Source organism: Argopecten irradians, chromosome 4 (genome assembly GCF_041381155.1).
Source record: "Argopecten irradians isolate NY chromosome 4, Ai_NY, whole genome shotgun sequence".
In the NCBI taxonomy this organism is placed as follows: Eukaryota; Metazoa; Mollusca; class Bivalvia; order Pectinida; family Pectinidae; genus Argopecten; species Argopecten irradians.
Window position 1 is genome coordinate 4,262,438 of NC_091137.1, and position 11,942 is coordinate 4,274,379.

The following is an 11,942-nucleotide window of genomic DNA, read 5'->3' on the forward strand; positions in this document are numbered from 1 at the left end:
TAGCACCATTCCTCTGAGTATATACTACCATTCCTCTGAGTATATACTACCATTCCCCTGGGTATACTACCATTCCCCTAATATTACTACCATTCTCCTGAGTATAACTACCATTTCAATGAGTATGCCACCATTCCCCTGAGTATACAACCATTCCCTGAGTATAACTACCATTCCCCTGAGTATACCACCATTCCCCTGAGTATACCACCATTTCTCTGAGTATACTCCCATTCCAATGAGTATATCACCATATATACTACCATTCCCCTGAGTATTCCACCATTCCTCTGAGTATATACTACCATTCCCCTAAATATATACTACCATTCCCCGGAGTTTATACTATCATTCCCTTGAGTATATACTATAATTCCCTTGAGTATATACTACCATTCCCCTGAGTATACCACCATTCCCCTGAGTATATACCAGCATTCCCTTCAATATATACTACCATTTCCCCTGAGTATATACTAACATTCCCCTGAGTATATACTACCATTCCCCTGAGTATGTACTATCATTCCCCTGAGTATAACTACCATTCCCCTAAGTATATACTACCATTTCCCCTGAGTATATACTACCATTCCCATGAGTATATAATACCATTCCCCTGAGTACATACTACCATTCCCCTAAGTATATAATACCATTCCCCTGAGTATATACTACCATTCCCCTGAGTATATACTACCATTCCCATGAGTATATACCACCATTCCCATGAGTATATACCACCATTCCCATGAGTATATACCACCATTCCCATGAGTATATACCACCATTCCCATGAGTATATACCACCATTCCCTTGAGTATATACCACCATTCCCCTGAGTATATAATACCATTCCCATGAGTATATACTACCATTCCCCTGAGTATATACTACCATTCCCCTGAGTATATACTACCATTCCCCTGAGTATATACTACCATTCCCCTGAGTATATACCACCATTCCCCTGAGTATATACTACCATTCCCCTGAGTATATAATACCATTCCCATGAGTATATACCACCATTCCCATGAGTATATACCACCATTCCCTTTAGTATATACCACCATTCCCATGAGTATATACCACCATTCCCATGAGTATATACCACCATTCCCATGAGTATATACCACCATTCCCATGAGTATATACCACCATTCCCATGAGTATATACCACCATTTCCCTGAGTATATACCACCATTCCCTTGAGTATATACCACCATTCCCTTGAGTATATACCACCATTCCCCTGAGTATATACCACCATTCCCATGAGTCTACTACCATTTCCCCTGAGTATATACTACCATTCCCCTGAGTATACTACCATTCCCCTGAGTATATACCAGCATTCCCTTCAATATATACTACCATTTCCCCTGAGTATATACTAACATTCCCCTGAGTATATACTACCATTCCCCTGAGTATATACTATCATTCCCCTGAGTATAACTACCATTCCCCTGAGTATATACTACCATTTCCCCTGAGTATATACTACCATTCCCATGAGTATATAATACCATTCCCCTGAGTACATACTACCATTCCCCTAAGTATATAATACCATTCCCCTGAGTATATACTACCATTCCCCTGAGTATATAATACCATTCCCATGAGTATATACCACCATTCCCATGAGTATATACCACCATTCCCATGAGTATATACCACCATTCCCATGAGTATATACCACCATTCCCATGAGTATATACCACCATTCCCATGAGTACATACCACCATTCCCATGAGTATATACCACCATTCCCCATGAGTATATACCACCATTCCCTTGAGTATATACCACCATTCCCTTGAGTATATACCACCATTCCCCTGAGTATATAATACCATTTCCATGAGTATATACTACCATTCCCCTGAGTATATACTACCATTCCCCTGAGTATATACTACCATTCCCCTGAGTATATACTACCATTCCCCTGAGTATATACCACCATTCCCCTGAGTATATACTACCATTCCCCTGAGTATATAATACCATTCCCATGAGTATATACCACCATTCCCATGAGTATATACCACCATTCCCTTGAGTATATACCACCATTCCCATGAGTATATACCACCATTCCCATGAGTATATACCACCATTCCCATGAGTATATACCACCATTCCCATGAGTATATACCACCATTCCCCTGAGTATATACCACCATTCCCATGAGTATATACCACCATTCCCATGAGTATATACCACCATTCCCATGAGTATATACCACCATTCCCCTGAGTATATACCACCATTCCCTTGAGTATATACCACCATTCCCTTGAGTATATACCACCATTCCCCTGAATATATACCACCATTCCCCTGAGTATATACCACCATTCCCATGAGTATATACCACCATTCCCATGAGTATATACCACCATTTCCCTGAGTATATACCACCATTCCCTTGAGTATATACCACCATTCCCCTGAGTATATACCACCATTCCCATGAGTATATACCACCATTTCCCTGAGTATATACCACCATTCCCATGAGTATATACCACCATTCCCCTGAGTATATACCACCATTCTCCTGAGTATATACCACCATTCCCATGAGTATATACCACCATTCCCCTGAGTCTACTACCATTTCCCCTGAGTATATACTATCATTCCCCTGAGTATACTACTATCATTCCCCTGAGTATATACTACCAGGGAAATTTCTAGTATAGCGGACCCCGGAAGTTTAGAAACATAATAATCAGTGCGCATGTCAGAGGTTGCTAGGGGTCATGTAAACATGTCGCCATTTTGAATCACCGCTTCGAAGAGCCGACGGGGGTTCGGGGGTGAAACCCCCGAGAAAAGAAAAAAAATATAGGGGAATGGTAGTATATTATTAATTCGAATCGTCACCATCGTAAACCACACGTGTACTTGTGTTTACAGATAAAATCTAAGTCCGTAAAATCACTCATTGCGCATGTTCAACGCGTGCTCGGCTAACAACCAAAACGAAATCCCGATTTTTTTTCTCGTACAGTTTACAATGTTTTCCGCATGATCCCTGTAGTTAAAAACTTTGTTGAAAACTTCAGTTTTAAACCAAAAAAGGACACGGTAAGCTCAATTTTTAACATTCCCTGAGTATATACATGTACTACCATTCCCCTGAGTATATACTACCATTCCCTGAGTATATACTACCATTCTCCTGAGTATATACCACCATTCCTTGAGTATATACTACCATTCCCCGAGTATATACTACCATTCCCCTGAGTATAGCTACCATTCCCTGAGTATATACCACCATTCCCTTCAATATATACTACCATTCCCCTGAGTATATACATGTACTACCATTCCCCTGAGTATATACTACCATTTCCATGAGTATATACTACCATTCCCCTGAGTATATACTACCATTCCCCTTAGTATATACATGTACTACCATTCCCCTGAGTATATACATGTACTACCATTCCCCTGAGTATATACTACCATTCCCATGAGTATATACCATTCCCATGAGTATATACTACCATTCCCTGAGTATATACTACCATTCCCCTGAGTATATACATGTACTACCATTCCCCTTAGTATATACATGTACTACCATTCCCCTGAGTATATACATGTACTACCATTCCCCTGAGTATATACTACCATTCCCATGAGTATATACTACCATTCCCTGAGTATATACCACCATTCCCTTCAATATATAATACCATTTCCCTGAGTATATACTACCATTCCCCTGTGTATATACTACCATTCCCCTGAGTATATACTACCATTTCCCTGATTATATACTACCATTCCCCTGAGTATATACTACCATTCCTGATTACATACTACCATTCCCTGAGTATATACTACCATTCCCCTGAGTATATACTACCATTCCCCTGAGTATATACTACCATTCCCCTGAGTATATACTACCATTCCCTGAGTATATACTACCATTCCCCTGAGTATATACTACCATTCCCTGAGTATATACTACCATTCCCCTGAGTATATAATATCATTCCCCTGAGTATATAATACCATTTCCCTGAATATATACTACCATTCCCCTGTGTATATACTACCATTCCCTGAGTATATACCACCATTCCCCTGAGTATATACAACCTTTCCCCTGACTTCAACTGATATGTAATGTCTCGTTACATTTGGAAGCTATCACTATATGTCAAATTACACCATATGACGCTATCGAGTTAACATATTTCGATCAAAGCCACTTCGTAATAGTTTGTTAGATACGGAATCTGTTACACAGGTGTGTAATTAACTGGGTGTTGTTTAGTAAACGTTACCACAAGTTGTTGCACTAGTTTATGGACAACGCAATGTCATATATAAAGAACACATATAATTTTTCTTGACTACTTTCCTTATTATACAATCCACATTAAAAATCCACACATGAACAAAGTGAAAGCGTGATCATTGGTGATTGGATAGATTATATTTGATGTGAAATTTCATACTTTGTATCATCAACATGTCTAAGGAATATGGCATAAAGAAATATTACATTTTGTAATGTTTTCACAAAGGCCACGGTTCACTTCATAAACAGGATTGGTCAGAAAAGTGGAGGGAAGAGGAGCTAATGTTTTAAGTTACACATTGGTTGGCTACTTAGTGAATGGATGGGTGGATATTTTGAAAAGGAAAGTAGATTTAGTTTAATACCGTCTTATAGCCGAAAATTACGTTACAATTTCGTAGGTCGTTTTGGTCTTATTAAATTTAGGGAGGAAGATACCGCTTTAAATACATACAGGCATCATAATACGGAAACATAAGTCAACACTGAGCTTGTGATAACATGGCAAATATTTTGAACTTTAGTCTAAAGTTACTTATAACGACCGCCAAGTACAATTCAATTCCGTGAAAACTAGTGTGCTTGGAGGAAAATAAAGTTTCCTTTCAGCAGCATTAAACTAGACAAAACATCAATACAGGTTTCACATCCATCTTTAAATGTTACTGTTTTCATTCAATACTATGTTCATCTAAACAATATTTAGGCTATAAAATATATGGATCCACGGCATTTTAAAGACAACGTACATTTAGAAATTGCCAATATTGCACGACGAGACCGACACTATTAAACATAGAAAGCAATGAACGGTACAAGCCTCATTGTCAATATCTTCAAAACCAAATAACCAATGATATGTATACATGTAATAGATCGGCTAACTAAAGTGTAGGATTTGTTACCCAATTTTATTTTATAATCTCATAGCCATCGGTTATATTACGTAAACAAACAAATTGATATGTTATTTTAAATCAATCTTATTTCGATTAATTTTCCCTGGTGGTACTGTTGTTGATTTCCACAGGTACACAGTCCGGGAGAGTTAGAGTTCTAGTCATGTACAATTTGGATATGCATGTACCAATAAAGCTGAACTAGCGTAACTATCTACAAACATTAAGATACAAGATAATTCGCCGTGGTAACCATTCTGACTCTCCGGTAGACAACGAGCGATATCACATTGGATTCAAACGCACATATAACCCACAGCCTCATCAGTCGTGTGTGCATGTTAACAGAGTGCAGCAGAATCAGCTGACTTTCCGGTTCCTTTATGAATGCTAACGGAGTTTTGATCAATACTTTACATATGTACTAACACCATCGGTAGACTCGTGCTTGCTAAAGTGTACCGTGAGCAGTGTTAAATAAAAATATATTGATATTTTGTGGGAGCTACATGTACATATATTTTGTTGTTTCGATTCAAGTGGCAGAAAAAGAACATCCTATCACCAGCGATGAAATGATCACGTGACACTTGTAAAAGACAATATGGCGTCACAATATGTACTGGAATAGCATAAAGGGTACACTGTTATGGTATATACGGTATGAGTAAAAAATACTACATATTGTAAATAATTAGTTCTTACTCCGAAGCAAAAATAGTCAAAATCAATATAATCTACAATAAAATGTATCAATAGTATCCAAATATTGAGGTATTTATTACAATCGGAAATGGCTGCTATCAGATTTTTATAAGTAACAACTCTTACAAATACTCGTGAGTGAAAAGTCAATATTTATATCGGAGACTGTACTGTTGGTTGTATATACATAGTCATTGTCAAGTCTAAATGTCTTCTCAAATTTGACACAGGCAATTTGAAGCAGTGATCACCATTTCAAAAATATTAGATTTCGTCTCATGACTAAAGCTGAAAATTGCACTGAATCAACATTATAGATAAATTTGAATTTGTGTGAAACCGTCAATCAGAGAGTTATATCACCTAATCATACGATATATGGGGTTCAATAAACGTGTATGCACAACAATCGATATCAATCAGTTATGCGTACGACATTGTTTGAAGAATGAAAAGCAACGCTGAATATTTTATATTCAAATATAACGAGTCTGGTTTATGTAAACAATTCACGCGCATACACAATCGATTTTACACGTATGTGGCAATTCATTCTTTGTACTGTCTCGCGTGAGGAAATCGATGTCATGCTGAAATCGGCACCACTCCCAGGGAACGTACTGCTTCAGCGGAAATAACTGTATAGGGGAGCTAACTTCTTCTATGTAATGATACTCGACACTTAGCTTGAAGAATAGTCGAGTTGTCTCTCTTTGATTTTTATAGTGTTCATGTAAAGTACTGATCTGTTGAGATTAGGATGGGTTACCGTAAGATTCACAGTTAGAACATATAAAGCTGAATACAACAGAACATATAAAGCTGAATACAACAGAACATATAAAGCTGAATACAACAGAACATATAAAGCTGAATACAACAGAACATATAAAGCTGAATACAACAGAACATATAAAGCTGAATACAACAGAACATATAAAGCTGAATACAACAGAACATATAAAGCTGAATACAACATATAAAGCTGAATACAACAGAACATATAAAGCTGAATACAACAGAACATATAAAGCTGAATACAACAGAACATATAAAGCTGAATACAACAGAACATATAAAGCTGAATACAACAGAACATATAAAGCTGAATACAACAGAACATATCAAAAGCAGAACATATAAAGCTGAATACAACAGAACATATAAAGCTGAATACAACAGAACATATAAAGCTGAATACAACAGAACATATAAAGCTGAATACAACAGAACATATAAAGCTGAATACAACAGAACATATAAAGCTGAATACAACAGAACATATAAAGCTGAATACAACAGAACATATAAAGCTGAATACAACAGAACATATAAAGCTGAATACAACAGATATCAAAATATAAAGCTGAATACAGAACATATAAAGCTGAATACAACAGAACATATAAAGCTGAATACAACAGAACATATAAAGCTGAATACAACAGAACATATAAAGCTGAATACAACAGATATCAAAATTTCCCTATTTTAAACGATGGTATCATTTTGTGACAGTTATATTTTACTGCAAAGAGAACTGGAGTCTATCACACTGATACCAAGATAGATATCTAACTTTTTTCTGTAAATCACAATTTCCTTTTTGATCGTACCCGAAAGGTATTTTAAACGGCATCATAATAATAGGCTTTCAAATTGTATGTTCAAACGTTTCTTCACATACTGATCCTTTACCTATCGTTTTTTTTTTTTTTTTTTTTTTTAAACCTTTTGAATGAAGAATCAAACCATAGAGAGAGCTTCTCTATTCAGTTACTGTGTACATTGTAGAGATATGACATTCCGGTAGGCCCGGCGTAATTACATCACCTTTAACAACGAACAATGCCCCTGCCAGAGCTTCGTTAGATACCATACAACTAATGAAGCGATTGGAAACTTAAAAAAGGGTTTCTAAACGAAACTCTAATAACAATATCGTTTCAATTTCAAAACATACAGTACCACGTTCAATTGAAACCCCAATTTGTGAAGTAGTACTCGAGTACTGTTCAAAGTATAAAACACACGTGTAGCCTGAGAACTGCTAGAAGTACGGCGTGTTATTTACAATTGTATGTAGTTTATCTCATAACCAGTTGGAGTCCAGAATAAAACTGGATATATTTAGAGAAGGCCAAGCAATACACCGCTTTCACACATGATTGCAAAACTGAAATCCTGAAATAAAGATAAATGTCGGACGACGTACTTTAAGGCGATATTGGCACCAAAGAAAATATTGGTTGAGTGATATAATTTCCCGTTTCTAAAATCGCTGTACCCATACCTTCAAACGCAAAGGAAAACAAGCTATCGATGTTTAAACCCATACCTCTATATGTTAGACGTTTTGAAAGGTATATGTTTTACCGATCTAGACCCTAAATCGTCCAAACTCTACTCGATATAAGAACTTTCATTAATCTGTCTTTTTTATTACTAATAATGTGAAATCAGCTTACATCTATGTAATTATTTGACATTTTGTATCATCATTCATCTTATGTGTGTTCAAACTGGAATGTCACCCCTGGTAATCACTGAAACATTCAATCTAATGTCCTATAAAATATACATCATCTCCCACAGAACTCGGACTTTCAATGTTATGTATTCATTTAAGAGCAAATTTCTACCAGATTGAGCTAACCCTTATAACACGTTCCGATATTGACTTTCCATGAATTGTAAAATATATTACCACATCGACATAAGTCATCTGCTCTAGTAAAGCAAACACTGCGATAATTTACTGCCATGACTATGCAGTTACACTGTGTTTTGCACTGAATTACCTCCCTTGGGCTGCTGGCAGGATAACAACATTAACAGCGCAGGGATAATTCATTTCAATTATATGGCCATGATTGATTGGTTGTTTGCATATATTGTCTAGCTTAAACATATTAGATATGTAACTAACATGTACAGCTCCTGGGGCGGGGACAGAACGCGCGCTATGCATTTTCTACAAAATACTCAATTTGTTTTATGTTGTACATGTACTGTTCCTTCGGCGGTACATTTCAGACATGCGCAGTATTAATTTCATTTAAATTATCTCGAGCGCTTTACAAAACATCCGGAGAATTCGAAATAACAACTGGAGCGTTCGAAAAAACATCGCGAGCGTTCATCGTAACATCCGAGTGCTCGACATAACATCTCTCGACCGCTCGACACACCATCTGGGGCATTCGACACACCATCTGGGGCGTACGACATAGCATCTGGGGCGTTCAAAATACCATCCGGGGCGTTCGAAATAACATCTGGGGCGTTCGACATAACATCTTAGGTGTTCGACATTACATATCCCGACCGCTCGACATACCGGTAATCTGGGGCGTTCAACATAACATCTCTCGACAGCTCGACATACCATCTGGAGCGCTCGACCGCTCGACATATCATCTGGGGCATTCGAAATAACATCTGAGGCGTTCGACATAACATCTAAGGTGTTCGACATAACATCTGAGGCATTCGACACACCATCTGGGACGTTCGTCATTACATCTGGGGCATTGGACACACCATCTGGGACGTTCGACATTACATCTCTCGACCGCTCGACATATTATCTGGGGCGTTCGAAATAACATCTGGGACGTTCGACATACATGTAAGATACCTTACCGTAAATTCCTAAATTCATTTTATAATATTGAATATTATTCATTATCCCCAATCTTTTATGATGTGTCAATATGTAATAGAGGTTCGATTGTGACATCTCCACAAGATATTTCCAATGCGAAATACGGAACATTTATTAACTGTCCTTTCAACCGATGTAATACGAATTACAAATATTTCCAGATCAGCAGACTGTAAGACATACATGTTTAAAGCTGAACTCCACGATTTTCCTCTGTCTGGATAAATAGTTACAGCCGAGCACAGAGCTTCAACGCATATATATAATTACAGCACTCATTCGCCCACATTAGTATCTGCCTTTGAACTCGAGTTTGCACAGGGGCTTGGCGGAATTTTAGATTTAGTCTGTGTTTGAACATTCTAACACTGAATTACTATATATATATATAACTATTTACCGTATAAATACCTTCTATGTAATTGAAATTAGAGTGAATTCCACACGGATCGTGAAAAGGTCCAAATGTATTCTTTGTTTTGAAAAACTTTGGAGAGATACATGCCAAATTCCTGTGTTTTTAGCGTCGTTCTTCAACATGCTATATACTCGTATTGTTTTTCTATTCTGCAATATTATACATCAAAAGAAAACCGCAATTCAACCGAACGCTCAAAACACCGCAAAACTGATATATACTTTAAATTGGATCCTTGTTTAACAGTGTGGCTTACAAGAAGGTGAAGGGGAAAGTGATTTTACTGCTGCATGGGTAATATACAGTGCATTAAGAGTAATAGTTCAAGAAACGAAATAGTCTGGATCCCTGAGATTGATATCAAGTTCATATTTTCATTCTACAATATTTTATAATACTTTATTGTATGATATATCTATGTTATTTGAGCTTATGAAAAAAAAACGATACACAAGTACACTGCATTTGAGCATTTTCTAGGTTTTTTCTTCTATTATAGGTAAAATGGAAATATATGCAGATATCCTAATATGAACATGCAAAATCAATTAAAAGAGGTACAGGCTAGGTGAGCTACGTTTTGTACCATGAATTATAGACAGGATTTATTCATCAAAATGTTGTTATAAAGTTTACCGTAAAATTTGAAGTGTGCCAGGCGATCATCCTTTGCCATATTTTTGAGTTTTCGTGGTTTTTTGTTAAGTTTCTCTTGCTCCTTCTCAAGTTCATGATGATCTAGTTTTGGGCGAGAGAAGGACGACTCGGTACTGTCGTCCAACACTTTTTTAAAACGATGTCCTATACGTTTGGCGGTAACACGTTTAAATATGTCTGCCCAGGTTGCATTTCTGGCTGCTTGTGCCCTCGCCCTATTTTTCCTATCCAGTATTTTGGCCAGATTTGGGTCTGTTCGAAGGGCTCGTCGATCCCGGTCAGTTTCGTTGTCCGATGGAGTATCGGATGGTTCCGTAACTCTCCTCCGTAAGTTTTTCCGTTCATTCTCGCGACGTTGGCGTATGTTTGCAGTTGTGGCGAGAAAAACGCCACGAGCTCCTTGTTGCATGATGACGTCACAGCCGAACTGACGTTGGTGAGAACATTACACACAACATAAATTCACACGGTACAAAATTTGTTGATCATAAGATAGTTTACATATCTGTCAAACAAAACTACCAAAATTCACATCATTTACACAACGTCACGCACAGATTACGTGTTGATGTGGATATTCTCCATGACCACCAGATATGACATCGTATATATTTTGGTGACCAACATATCTAATGCAGTGCCTAAACTAATTCTAGCCACGTAGCGAACCGAAACTCTCCAACAATAGAGCCGTCTATGCCATTGTATCGCTGATATCCGTTATCCTTTTTAAAGATTACATTCCTTTACGTTTTACACAACACATCACATTTGTTAAACAATATCACTGCGCCGTTTTTTTTAAATTTAGGTGGTTTAACACAATCCTCGTTCGTGTGCGACGTAGGCCTAATGAAGTCCGGGGTCAGAAATGAGGTGTTGCCGTTTTGTTTTACGCCAATTCGAACGCACCCAGGTGGAACCAAAATCGCAATATTTTGAAGATTACAAAAGAAAGTTTTGAATAAAGAGTCAAATCCAATATTTCTATTGAACCCTCGAAGAAGTTGTTTAAAGACCCCACGCTTCAATAGGTGTGTACGAGTGTCGATTTAGCCAGCTAGAATACACTAACCTATCCATAGAATAAACACACAACACATTCTAACTGTTCCAGCTTAACAGCCATCTTCACGTCCGTATACTGGTGTTACGAGTCACTTCGCTGGTAAGGGTAGGAACACCAGACATACGACATCAAATGGAATAAATAGCAAGGATTTTTTTTCGTTTTGAAGTTCCCTAAATGA

The 11,942-nt window shown here is 37.4% G+C and overlaps 1 protein-coding gene across 12 annotated transcripts in view; it reads right to left on the reverse strand.

Moving 5' to 3' along the window:
* LOC138320406 (voltage-dependent calcium channel type A subunit alpha-1-like) overlaps nucleotides 1-11,554 on the reverse strand; it is a 164,201-nt gene extending 152,647 nt beyond the window's left edge. For 4 of the 12 annotated variants that reach the window (XM_069263361.1, XM_069263356.1, XM_069263360.1 and 1 more), the window contains exon 1: nucleotides 10,672-11,553. In XM_069263361.1, the coding sequence (XP_069119462.1) occupies nucleotides 10,672-11,101 (430 nt within the window). In that variant the 5' untranslated portion in view covers nucleotides 11,102-11,553. Of the gene's footprint in view, nucleotides 1-10,671 lie in introns of all 12 variants that reach the window. The other 8 variants (XM_069263362.1, XM_069263363.1, XM_069263365.1 and 5 more) reach the window with 4 other exon arrangements.
* Between the last annotated feature and the right edge of the window lie 388 nt (nucleotides 11,555-11,942).